General features: G+C 44.3%; 1 protein-coding gene across 1 annotated transcript in view; it reads left to right on the top strand.

Moving 5' to 3' along the window:
• The window catches only part of COL27A1 (collagen type XXVII alpha 1 chain), a 291,443-nt gene that overhangs the window by 142,799 nt on the left and 135,494 nt on the right, over positions 1 to 13,150 (top strand). The window contains exons 22-26 of the mRNA XM_088465795.1: positions 2,278 to 2,322; positions 4,895 to 4,948; positions 6,815 to 6,859; positions 8,816 to 8,869; positions 9,593 to 9,646. Of these exons, the coding sequence (XP_088321921.1) occupies positions 2,278 to 2,322; positions 4,895 to 4,948; positions 6,815 to 6,859; positions 8,816 to 8,869; positions 9,593 to 9,646 (252 nt within the window). The remainder of the gene's footprint in view (positions 1 to 2,277; positions 2,323 to 4,894; positions 4,949 to 6,814; positions 6,860 to 8,815; positions 8,870 to 9,592; positions 9,647 to 13,150) is intronic.

The following is a 13,150-nucleotide window of genomic DNA, read 5'->3' as shown; positions in this document are numbered from 1 at the left end:
AGGTTTTCTAGAATATAGGTCACCTACACTCTCTCTATCAGAGGAGGCAAGCACTCGCTGGCGGACGTCTCCTTCAGAGTCAGGGGTTAATCCAGTTAAAAGGTGCAGTTTTGCACTTTTGCAAAAACTATGTGGCATGTATGGGACACGTGTCAGGTTTAAAAAAGTGTTGACAGATTTAGAGTCTGTGATGCTGGATTTTCTTCTAATGGAGGCCCATTTATGGTAAACTGGTATGGGTCGCCCTTTGCATGAGGTGGCCTTAAGGTTTATAAATGACATCAATGGCTAGTTCCTAATATGAGCTTATAACATAGGGCCTGATTTAGCATGGATCGCAGCTGCTAAAGCGTACCACGAAGGGCGATTGTGGCGAGCTGCGCCTGCGCAAAGGCACCACTGCGATCACAAAGACCACGGAGAGCCATCGCAGAGTGATTGACAGGTAGTGAGTGTTTGGGGGCGGTGACAGGGGCGTGGATGGCGAAATGCCGGACGTCGGAATCCCGACGCTGGAAGCCCGACCCTGTACTAAAGATAGGCGTCTAAATACCAACGCCTATCTTTAGCCAGACGCCGAAATCCCGACGCCTGGCACCCCGAACAAAGGTAAGCGGGGACTGTTAGCTGTTAGCCGCAGGGGGAGCTTTAGGGTTATGCTAGGGGAAGGGAGGGTTAGGCACTACTGGGGGGGAGGTTAGAGTTAGAGTGCAGGAAGGGGACAGTTAGTAGGGTTAGGCATCACCAGGGGGAGGTTAGGGTTAGGCACCAACAGGGGGGAGGTTAGGGTTAGGCACCACTAAGAGAGCATTAGGGGGGGAAGAGGGGAGGGTTAGGGTACTTACCAGCCCCAGTCTGGATCCTGACGGTTCGGGCTTCCAGCGTCGGTATTTAGCCCGCCGGCCTTACATACCGATTCCATCATAGCATGGGCGTGCATAAATTAGCCAGTGATGAGGCATACGCAGCTTGAGTACTTACTGCGTGCAATGAGGTTAGCAATTTCTAAGGTCAGGGCTGCTGTAATTTTGAGTGAGGGGCCGATGATACTCGATGTTTGCAAGGTATTACGGATGTGAGATAGCGGTAGTGGGGGGCAGTGCTCGTCTTTATGCTGGCATTGCGACGACATTGCGATAGCATTCATTAGCACACCTTCACAGCAGACCTGCACGCGATTACGGACTCTTACTTTCTTTGGGGTCCTTAAGATCCATAACTGATGTAATGGGAATAGAGACCCCCGCAATGTCTCCTCATGTTATTTGGTTGTACTAATGACCTCTCTTGCTGGAATAGAAGATTTTGGCTCTTCCTGAAAACTATACAAGCTGGTCACAACTTGTGCTGACCAAATGGAAGCCAATGGCCCAGGTATGGTCTACAACAGAGCCACCATACACTGTATTGTACGAGATCATTCTTCCAAACTACGCATTGTGAGAGCTTCTAAGGACGCTCCACTGCTGCTCTTGGTATGGTCACTGGCCCATACCGGGCCGGGCCGGTCCTCCATTAGGGCCTCCACAGTAGAATCGTCCATAACTACCACCAAGGATGTATAAATAAGTTGGCGCTGTCTATATGTCTCTACATACAGCACTTCCCAGAAACTTCAACACAGCCTAGTGCATGTTTTAATATTAAGGGGTCTATTTACTAAGCAGTGTTAGGAGACAGAGTGAAAAGTGATCAGAAAGTGATAAGGTGCCAGCCAATCAGCTCCCAACTATCATTATTCAAACACAGCCTGTGAGATGACAGTTGGGAGCTGATTGGCTGGCACCTTATCACTTTCTTATCACTTTTCACTCTGTCTCCTAACACTGCTTAGTAAATAGACCCCTATATTACATTCTGTGGAGCGACGGATTGGATTAACAGAACTGTGCGTGCTGCTACGTGTAGTTCCACTACCGATGGAAAGTCTGCTTTAATGCTACGTAAAGGATTTTTTTTTGGGAGGGGGTTATGTGAAGTCTCAACCTTTGTCATATCGGTCTGTATATCTGTTTCTGAGCATACATGTGGGACTGCTTAGGATATATTTTTGAGTGCTGCCTACCATAAGATTTAGTATTTGGGGAGCAGGACCAATAGACATTCTCATAGACTATTTCAGGGACATCTGTAAATTTCACATATGCCGGGGAAATGAGGATGAAAAAAAAAAAGAGTTCTTATCTTGGCCCGTGTACTATAATAACATAATGTCATTTTTAACCTGTATAGATAGGTGTAACCTCATTTCTAACCTGTCATTTTGTTTCCTATTAGGGTGATGAGGGACCGATAGGCCCACCAGGAACTCTCGGGCTTGAGGTATGAAGTTTAGACCTATTAAATCTATTTATGCTTAATTAACTTTTTTTTTTTTTTTTTATTTGTAGACATCAGCAGGAAATGAAGCATTTTCCTTGTAAATGTTGTTACAGCCTAGCATAGAACAGCCACGCCACCTACCAGAGGTGACACTGGCCAAGCTGCAGTCAGCCGAGCAGTTATTTATAGGGGCGGGAATAGAAGCCCCTTTGTCACCTCACACAGAATGTCTGGGTATCACAGGGTGTTGCCGGTATGGCTGTTGCATGTGTCCTATTGAGGACCTGTCCGTCCCCTGGTCCTCGTTGGTCTGCCCCTCCTGCAGTCACCACTCTGTCACGCTTGTGTCTTGGCTTGCTAACAGTCCATCTTTCATGGCGTTTGCAAGTCACTGATTTATTTTTGGTAAAGAAGGTTTTAAATTGATATAAGCCCTGTAGATTTAAAGTGCCCAAACTTCTGTACTGCACCCCTGTACCCTGCACTATCACAGCTGAATGTCCCATAGAGAACATTTTGGAATATTGATTCGTCTACCTGTTAAATGCTTACGAATGATGACGCCACATATGCGCTGAAACCTTTAGGAAACCTGCCAGATATTTCCTTTCCTCAGTCTGTAGTGCATTTTATTGATCAGTGATGTATCTGATTGTTACAAGTAATGGGCAAACTTTACTAAGCGGCGGATTGACGGCGGTTTCTATTCTATTCTAAACCCCGGCGGTTTGGTGGCGGGTTCTATTCTGTTCTAAACCCCGGGGGTTTGGTGGCAGTTTTGCAGCAGTTTCTAAATGACAGCCCTGTTCTATTCTATTCTAAAATGTGTTTTGATGGCATTTTTGCAGCGGTTTTGGTTTTAGTAAATCTGCAGATAGCAAAACAGCCGCCAAACCACAGTCAAAACACATTTTAGAATAGAATAGAACAGGGCTGTCATTTAGAAACCGTGGCAAAACCGCCACCAAACTCCCGGAGTTTAGAACAGAATAGAACTCGCCGGGATTTAGCATAGGATAGAAACCGCCGTCAAACCGCCGCTTAGTAAATTTTGCCCTATGTGTGCTTTTGGTACCATGTTATATAATGATGATTCGCCATCGTTAGACATTGTAATGAAGCTGGCCACACTTGTGACGTTCACCTATATGTGTATTACAGGTTGAGTCTCCCATATCCAAATATTCCGAAATACGGAATATTCCGAAATACGGAAGTTTTTTAGCATGACTGAGATAGTAAAACCTTTGTTTTTTTGATGGTTCAATGTACACAAACTTTGTTTAAAGCACAATTTATTAAAACTATTGTATAAAATTACCTTCAGGCATTATGTATAAGGTGTATATGAAACATAAATAAAATTCATGTATGTACACAAACTGTGTTTGAGCCATAAAAGTATTGAAAATATTGTATAAAATTACCTGCAGGCTGTGTGTATATAATACATAAATGCATTCTGTGTTTAGATTTGGGTCCCATTCCCAAGTATTTCATCATGGTATGCAATTATTCCAAAATACGGAATATTCCGATATCCAAAATACCCCCGGTCCCAAGCATTTTGGATATGGGAGACTCAACCTGTACCACACAGGAATGATATATTGCACAGCTATAATCATTCCATGATTTGGCTAAAAGACTATGGGCCTATTTCATATTTGTAAGTTTACCCGATGGTTTACGTGCAAATATGATGTTGGTGGGGTCTGCACGTGCAGAGCGGATCTTGCGATATGGCTCATAGCTCCCCGTCAACCGCAGCACGATTGACCTGCTGCGGTGTTTCGGGGTCAGAGCGGACCAGCGCCGTTCTTTGAAACGGGGGCGTATCGTCCCTTGTTTTGAAGGTGTGACTGGTTTAGGGTCTGTGGCGTCGGACGCATTCTTCCTGGACCCAGGTATCGGAAACCTATAGCCAGCCTGAGCAAGTGCTGGCCGGTGTCGTAAACCACTGCGAATCGCGACAGTGATCCGGAGCTGCATCCTCACACGCTGCAAATGCTAACAGGATGCGTCTGACCCGGAGTTGTACAGCCGCTTCCCTGCAAACATGATTCAGGCCCTATGTCACAAGAGACTGCCATTAATTCTGGGAAGCCAGTGAACCCAGACGTATGCCAGTGTGATCATTTGACAAAATGTTATTCCTACATAATTTTGTCATGTTGGCTCATGGTGTTGGTGCGGTCTTTGAAGCGTTTTCATTTACAAGCCTAGAATTATTCCACCAATGCATTTATACAATTGTAATGATGTAATATGCACTGTTTGCAACAAGCTCTTGCCGGGTTAAAAAGAACTAGATGCCTAAACATGGTGGTTGTGGCGGCCATTTTGTGGGCTGAACCAATATTGAGGAGAATGCAAGCCCAGCAATTGACTAGGAACCAGTGATATCATTGAGGTACCATATGACGAATATTCACGAGGCACTGTTTAGTGAATGGATAGGCCGCAGTTTCATTAATATTAAGCCCACAACCTGGCTGCTTCTATTATGTATAGATTATACAATAAATCTAATATTATCAAGTGAAATTCTTCACAACCTCTGTCTTTTTAGGGGTATCCAGGCAGAAAGGGGTTCCCCGGTATACCAGGGGCAGAAGGACCAAAGGTAAGAGGATACTTGAATGTTTTGAATCCCAAGTTTGTTAAGACCGATGCATTATCGTAAGAAAGTTTTAGAATAAAGCTTTGTGTTTTGACCTTTTTTTCTGCTGGCGCTTGGGATCTGTGTAATAAAGTTTCTTTTGTTTGGCGCACATTGTTAGTCTGGGAGTTTAGCAGACCTGGCAAGTCCTCCTGGCTTAACTCTAGGGTGTAAAGAAATGCCACAAACTGGCTCAGAATTTTACACATCCTATTTCCATATGTGCGACATGTAAATCCTAAAGCTCACACCAACAAATTATAGTAGAATGATATAAGCAACGTAAAAACCAGCGGTGGATAAAGTAGTAGTTCCAGGCTTCTGTTTCACACAGGCCAATCTAATACTGCCCATGAATAAAGCCTTGCGCTCTACTCGCTCAATTTTGTTTTACTTTTTATATTTTGACAAAAAATAGTGAGTTGATTTTTTTTTTTTTTATGTTATTTTTTAGAATTTTTTATTTTTATTTTTACATTTTCCTCCTTAAAACAATTGACCATAGATCACCTGTGTAAGCAAGATGTTGACAGCATTTAAAATGTGTACAGTTATGAATTACTAGGGTTTGTACATTTTATGGAAAAAAATAATAATCTTCCCTGTTATTTTTCTGACTTACTAGCATGTTGCACCAAGACCCTGTTTTGTTTTTGTTTTTTTAAGATGACGACACTTTACGTTCTTTTTCTTTTTTTTTATAATTGTACAAATAACAATAATATGCTGTAATTACATAACAAACAATAAGTATCCCACTGTGCGCAGTCGATGTATTCAGACTATGGAGATTTGATATCTGGTTGTTATGGGTTGGTCCTTGCAACTTGAGCCTTATTAATTATTAAGATACTTCGAACACCACCGCTGCGGATTCATTAAGTTTAATGATTCTTGAGATCCCACTAATTTATTTATTTATTTATTTTTATTATTATTTCATGACCTCAAAACTCATGAATACTAGGTTACCAAGTTTATGTTAGGTATTATATTATTACAAATATCATAGATAATAGGCCACTAAGGCAATTTGTTTAGGAGCATTCCTGGTGCCACGGTGAAGGCAAAGGCAGGTAAAGTAAGGCTATAGCTGCCCATTCAATTAGGCATTTTGGCAGCCTATTTGGCGGTTTGGGATCAATGCCAGGTGATGGTGTTTAAGGACTACAGCAAACCTTGGATTGCTGATGACCACTTTCTGCCTATGTGTAAGGTCATAATGCAGTTGGCCAAGCGAAACCCCATGTGATAATCACTCATCATTCATTGCAAACACCTGGATCTGTTTGCATATGAGCAACATAGAGACTTTCAGCTAAATGTTGGGCCAAACAGACTGCGTAACGTGGAACCTCGTAAGTTTATGTATTTTTGTGAGTTCGGAATCCTTTATCCACCATCATGAGCACCTGGGATGAACTTACTGTACCCCTGTGGGTTTTCAAGGGAAGCTTATAATGAGGAAATATTACTTGAACACATGTGATGCAGTATTAGGTGGGGGCAGTTATTTCCTGATCAGGAAAAACTAGTTGGTCAATTGTGTGGCACTTATGAATGGCCGCAGTTCTTTGAGTGCCTGATCCAAAGATCCCCCCCCCCCTCTCGGGCACACGAGTCCTCTCCACTCCCATCTTTGCTACCTGCCGTAAATTTTCATTCAGAGTTTTTTTGCCGCTCAAGAAACGACTCCAGCCGGCATTTGCTTCTTAACAACTGGCCTTGCATGTTTGCATAATAAACTGAGTGTGCTGAAGGATGTGAGTTACAATGCGAGAACACAGCTTTATAGTGACTATAGCTTCCTGTCCATTTCTACTCCTCCAGGGTGAGCCAGGAAACACAGGAAGAGCCGGGAAGATTGGTGAACAGGTGCTGAACATTACTTCTTCTTCTGCTGGGAAATAAGTTTAATATGGCGCCGGGCTGCACACTCTCCCTCTCCGCACTGACACTAGACCGCACTGGGCCTCACTGTTCTTCTCCGCACTGTCACTGTCTACAGTATGAATGAATGATACTTTTTTGTAAATAGCTGCTGCTCTTCACATGTTTGGGAGGCTCCCAGCTGTGTTACTGTGGTGGAGACAGGAAGTGTTTTTACTATAGACTTGGTCCTGTTCATATCTGGCTTAAGGCTGCGATGTCCTGGGCCAGAATAGCTCCAAAACACAAGGCCTTTGTCATGCTGTTGTATAATCCGGGATCATTATTCCATGCTCCCAAATCCCATCCAATATTTACACGTTGCCGTAAGAACCCAGCAAGACAGAATCCATTACCCCAGCCGCCAATAGCAATATTCCATTCTTTACTTTTAAAATATATTAATGCTAACTCAACTTTTTTTTTTACTTTCTGGAAAATATTTTTATGAGGATATTCCCCCCCCCCCCCCCCCCCCCCCAGTAAAATTTCCCCTGCTTGTCTCAAACATATAATTAATAGTCTAAATTCCCTCTAATTGGACCTACATGAGCAAAGGAGTCAAAAGACTGATAAATATTGTGGTTGGAAACTAGAAAATGAGTCTATAAATGTATATACCAGCAGCCAGCTCGGTCTGATCCAGGGTTCCATCTGTAGGTTTGTTCTTACGCATAATGTGTAATACATGCTTATCTAGTTATGTAACTTATTGCTGGAATAGCCATATTACTCACTAGTACATATAGCAATATGGCCACTTTAGATTCCTTTTTAAAGTGGATCCAGCACTACCTCACAGCGAAGGCAGCCATGTTGTGGGGGCTGGCTTATTATTCATGAAAGGACCGTCTTTTTAATGGGAAGAGACTTCACGCCTCTGTGGCTCCTATTAATTGGATAGGCTACATTTTATGACTATGGGTTCATCCCACAAAATGGCTGCTTGGACGGATATGCCCTATTGGTTTCTTTAGTGAGCTAATAGTCTGAATATTGGTTTGCCACACAAAATGGCTCCCTCTACCGTGTGTGGGCAACAGACACACATTGTTAATTTTTTTTTTTTTTTTTTGCCTTAAGCCTCTCACTGTAGGACAGACAACCTTTTGCATGTGGAGCCAGGTAGCTACACCTGTCAGGATTTCGGCGCCGGCATTTAGACCGTCGACATCCCGCATGCCGGGATGCCGACTACATCCCCTACATTGGGCATAAGGAAAGTTATATTGGGGTCTCAAATACAGGCACAACTCCTGATACATGGAAGTTGAATCACATTTACATGTTGCACAGAATAGGCAGAAAGCTACATTCTGCTCGGGTGGTGTGGTAGATACACATTATAAAGGTATGCAGTCGGGAAGCCGGCGGACGTAATCCCGACGGCCGGCTTCCTGACTGCTTTATCCCAGCGAGGGTAATATGACCGGCGTCTATATCTAGACGCCTGTCATTTTACTGACGCCGGGCGACCGGCGCCCGGCATCCCGATCAAAGTGATGCCGGTGCGCCTCTTCCGACAGCCGTGGGGGGGAGGAGGGTTAGGTTTAGGGCTCCCGGGGGGGACTTAAGGTTAGGCACCCCCCCCCGAGAGGTTAGGGTGAGGCTAGGGGAGGGAGGCTTAGGGTTAGGCACCCCCGGGGGGGACTTAGGTTTAGGCGGCAGAGAAGGGGGTGGTTGGGTTTAGGCACTTAGAGGGTGAATTAAGGTTAGGCACTGGGGGGAAGGTTAGGGTTAGGCACCCCTAAGGAGGGTTAGGGGGGGGAGGTTAGGATAGTAAATACTTACCTGGGGACGATCTGGATTTTCACCCATGTCGGGCAGCCGCTGTCGGGATTTGATCATACCGATTCCCATTACAAATGGTATCAAAGCATTAACATTTTCTATTTACTGTAGGGTCTTCCGGGATTTGTTGGTCCGGTGGGGGAGACAGGAATTCCAGGTGAAAAGGTAAGTGTACCGGTATGGAGGAATAGTCTCCTATTATAAATAGAAACACGCTGATTACCATTGAGTTTATCCAGATTTACTACACAAATCATTTTCATTCCGTGTAGTAGTCAAAGGCCACGGAAGACTCAAAATGGTCGACGGGCAGTGACAAACTTTCCAAAGTAGCGCTCTGCGCCTCAAATTGTGCTGACACACCCTGACCTCCATCAATGCGCACGGATTTGCTGAGTGAGGTGACGGAGTTGGCGGAGGGGCAGACTTTCGCTCCAGCTAACGGGAAGAGATGGGCAGAGTGAGGGCATCTTTTGCCGAGCGCGGAGCACGCTGCGTCTGGATTGTGGAAACGATATATATGGGTGGAGAGGGACAATTTTTATGGGCATTTTCTTCTGTGCGGTTGCTACAAATGGACTTTGAAAAGAGCATTTCTATTTGCACTTTGCCCAATTTAAAAGAAATCTTCAAACACACAAAAGTTCTAAATTTACAGGATGGCGTACCCGACGTAGCAGCTTACACTATTGCACAGGTCGCCTCTCGAGAATCGTTCTCCTCTTAACAAACCTAGGTGCAATTCTAGCTGGAGGAGACGGGCCACCTAAAGCTTTACAAAATAGAATCATTATATATATATATATATATATATATATATATATATATAGTGTGTGTGTATACCTGTGCTTATATAATAGTTATTCATTCATTTGTCTCATGTTGTAGGGTGATCGTGGGAGTATCGGGGCTCCAGGACCCCCAGGAGACAAGGGATCGATGGTAGGGATTAATATGGAACCTCTTGCACTTGTATGGATGTTTGGATAGATAGAGACTGCATTGTAGCGCACAGCCTGGAAATGGGTTGTTTATGCACAGTGCAGTACGTAGTTACAGAGGTCATGGAATTTACCCAAAGCTTTGATATTCATAGGCACAGAATTCAGTGTACCGCCCCCAAAAGTGAAGCCAGGGACTGATATAGACTGGGAATGCTGTTCCCGGAATGTCACCCATGCTTTGGTAAATTGGAAGACAGATAATTTATAGTTGCTGCACTTAAATCTCTCTCTCTGGTATAAAGTAAAGCACAGATTACTGTAGGAAGGAATTCTTCTTCATTGTTAAGGTGAATGTGAATTAAGTAGGGGTGAGCGGGTTCGGTTCTACTCGGTTCCGTTCGGTTTTAAAAACCGAATCTTATTGGCTATCCAAAACTCGTGACAGCTGATAGCCAATTAGATTCGGTTTTTAAATCCGAACGGAACCGAGTAGAACCGAACCCGCTCACCCCTAGAATTAAGTAAAGGCTGTTGGGATACTGCGTAGTGTTTGCCAGTTCAATAGCAGTAAGGTTTGGATATAGTAGCCACGAGTGCATGCTGCTAGACTCAGGTGTGCGCTCCTCTCTCTGCTGTCATTCTCGCCCTCCGGTAGCCATGTGCTTGATTGGAAACCGTCTCAGAGAGCGTCTGTCTGTGTGTTTGTATAGGTCTTGCCTCGTGTGTTTAGCTTTCTCTATTTTCTTTAGGGGAGTGTATTTTTCTAGTGCGGTTAGATACCCGTGTGCCCTGAAGTCTGCACTCTTGAGTATTACTGGGACTTCTGTTTACCTTAATTACCCTGACTTTTCCCCCCCACCCAGTCTGTTTATGTGCTTTTGAACCAGGTATTTCCTTCATGCACAAAGCATCCACTGAAATGCACTATTTAAAGGTCCCTCTTTAAAAGCCTTGGATGAGCCACAGGGCGTATTTACAAAGAGGCAGTCCGCCGGGTTGCTGCAGTGAATGAGTCCATTTTACAGAATAGCGTTACTATCCCACCAGGGCCTGTATTGTCCGTGCAATACTCCCAGAGGTCCCCATGATAGGAGGGATATGGAAAGTTTCTAGCTTAGAGTTTCCCAACCTCAGTCCTCAAGGCACACTAAAGGGCTCCATACATCTGCGACGGATTGCCGCGATGCTGCAACCCGGCAGCGCAGATATCCAACATGTTGGATTTTCCCGATTTGACGATCGCAATCAAAAAATGATCGGGATTGTCTAATCGGGGACATTTAACATGCGACGGATTGCTGAACATTGATGGTGGGCGGTCGGCGTTTCCACCCGGAAGATCGGCATTTCCGATCGCATTGCTTCATCACGACAATCCGTCGCAGATGAATGGGCACCTTAATAGTCCAGGTTTTAAGAAATATATATTCATGCTTGTGCACAGATGGTTAAATCAAAATATCTGAGTTACTAATACCCCTTTTCCACCAAAATTCCGGGTCTGACTCGGAGTTGGAACAGGGTTCCTATCCGGATCAGACCTGGAATTTAGCCGGCGCCGACTCGGGATATTCCCAAGTCGGCGCCGCTCACACCGCAGTTGGGTCTGCATAGACCCGCCTTTTCCGGCGTGAAAGTGGACGCTTGGAGTTGACCCATCGGCCGGCTTGCAGCGCACTGCAGGTCATCAAGACCCGGAGTGTGCCATACACACAGCAGGGTTTCACGGGCTACGCCCGTGTTAAACCCTGCTAGTTACCTGGGTTGGATTGCCGGGTCACTGGACCCGGCGATCCAACCCTCACCCCTTTTACATCAAGGAGCTGCCTGGGTTAACCCTGCAATAACCTGGGTTTTAGCTCTGGTGTAAAAGGGGTATTATTAAGACACCTGTGCTATTCTTAAAACCAGGACTGTAAAGCTGGTCACACATCTAAAGATTTTCTGTCCAATCAGCCAACTAGTTGATTGGTTGGAATGAAAATCTGGTAAGGTATGAAAGCAAATGACAATCAGCAATTTGCTCCCAAACGCCGGAAAACGGACAAAAACTGTTGTTTGAACAAATAGTTTAGATCAAACATTTAACAAACTTGTCTGAACGACCATTTTCATCTGTTATCTGGCATTTAGGAGCAAATTGCTGATCATCAGTTACTCCCATACGTTACCAGATTTTCATTCCAACCAATCAACTAGTTGGCTGGTTGGACAGATAATCTTTAGATGTGTGGCCAGCTTTAGTGTGGCTTGAGCACTGAGGTTGGGGAACACTGGCTTAGCTGCTCATTTCACCCTTGAAAATGAACATTCGGTGAAAGATTGTAGTGTAGAAGAATTTTAATCCAGGGTAATGTAAACAAATCTAGGAGTAAAGCTAATGTAGTCTGCATTAGTGCTGCCAAAACAACAGAATCAAGAGGTGTAGATGACTGTGCTTTATTCTAATATACTGGCAAAAGGGACGAGGCCATTGGAAATGAAAAAATAAATTCCTGCCACGTATGTACAGTTGTGTCCTCACTCACCTTTGCTGCAGTTGCATTAAACAGCCCCTCTTGGCGCCCCCTGGTCCCGTGAGACTCTGCTAGCACCGGGGCGTCTTTTTTGCGTCTTTTTTTTATTTTTTCCTAAATTGCGTCTAGGACACACCAGGAGACACTGCGCACACAGATATACAAGTGTCACATATCAAATGGATCAACACAGTCTCCTGGTGCGTCCTAGTTGCATCGCATAGTGACTTCGACGCAATTTCAGCCCAAAAAAAAAAAAGATGCCCGACGCAGGCAGATGCCCGACGCATGTCGCGCTCCCTGGCGTAATGAGGTGAGCAAGGACACATCTGTATCTGCTTGTAGTGTGTTACCTGCATTTAAATGCAGCATGTGTGTGCACATCCATAAATCCAGCTCATGCGTGTATTAGTGTATTATGTGCATGCAGTGTGTGTTATCATAAGTACAGTGTGTGTACGTATTAGTCCAGCGTGTGTGTGCATCAGTGTATTATGTGCATGCAGTGTGTGTATTAGTCCAGCATGTATGTGTATTAGTGGATTATGTGCATGCAGTGTGTGTGTGTATTAGTGGATTATGTGCATGCAGTGTGTGTGTGTATTAGTGGATTATGTGCATGCAGTGTGTGTGTGTATTAGTGGATTATGTGCATGCAGTGTGTGTGTGTATTAGTGGATTATGTGCATGCAGTGTGTGTGTGTATTAGTGGATTATGTGCATGCAGTGTGTGTTAGCATAACTACAGCCATGGCCAAAAGTTTTTAGAATGACACAAGTATTGGTTTTCAGTTTGCTGCTTCAGTGTTTTTAGACCTATTTGTCAGATGTTACTATGGTATACTGAAGTAAAATTACAGCATTTCATAAGTGTCGAGGGCTTTTATTGACAATTACATTAAGTTTATGAGTCATATTTGCAATGTTGACCCTTCTTTTTCAAGACCCCTGTAATGCGCCCTGGCATGCTGTCACTCAACTTCTGG

The sequence above is a fragment of the Taudactylus pleione genome, unplaced genomic scaffold (genome assembly GCF_031769625.1).
Source record: "Taudactylus pleione unplaced genomic scaffold, aTauple2 ptg000003l, whole genome shotgun sequence".
In the NCBI taxonomy this organism is placed as follows: Eukaryota; Metazoa; Chordata; class Amphibia; order Anura; family Myobatrachidae; genus Taudactylus; species Taudactylus pleione.
This window is presented reverse-complemented; position numbering and strand designations above follow the sequence as displayed.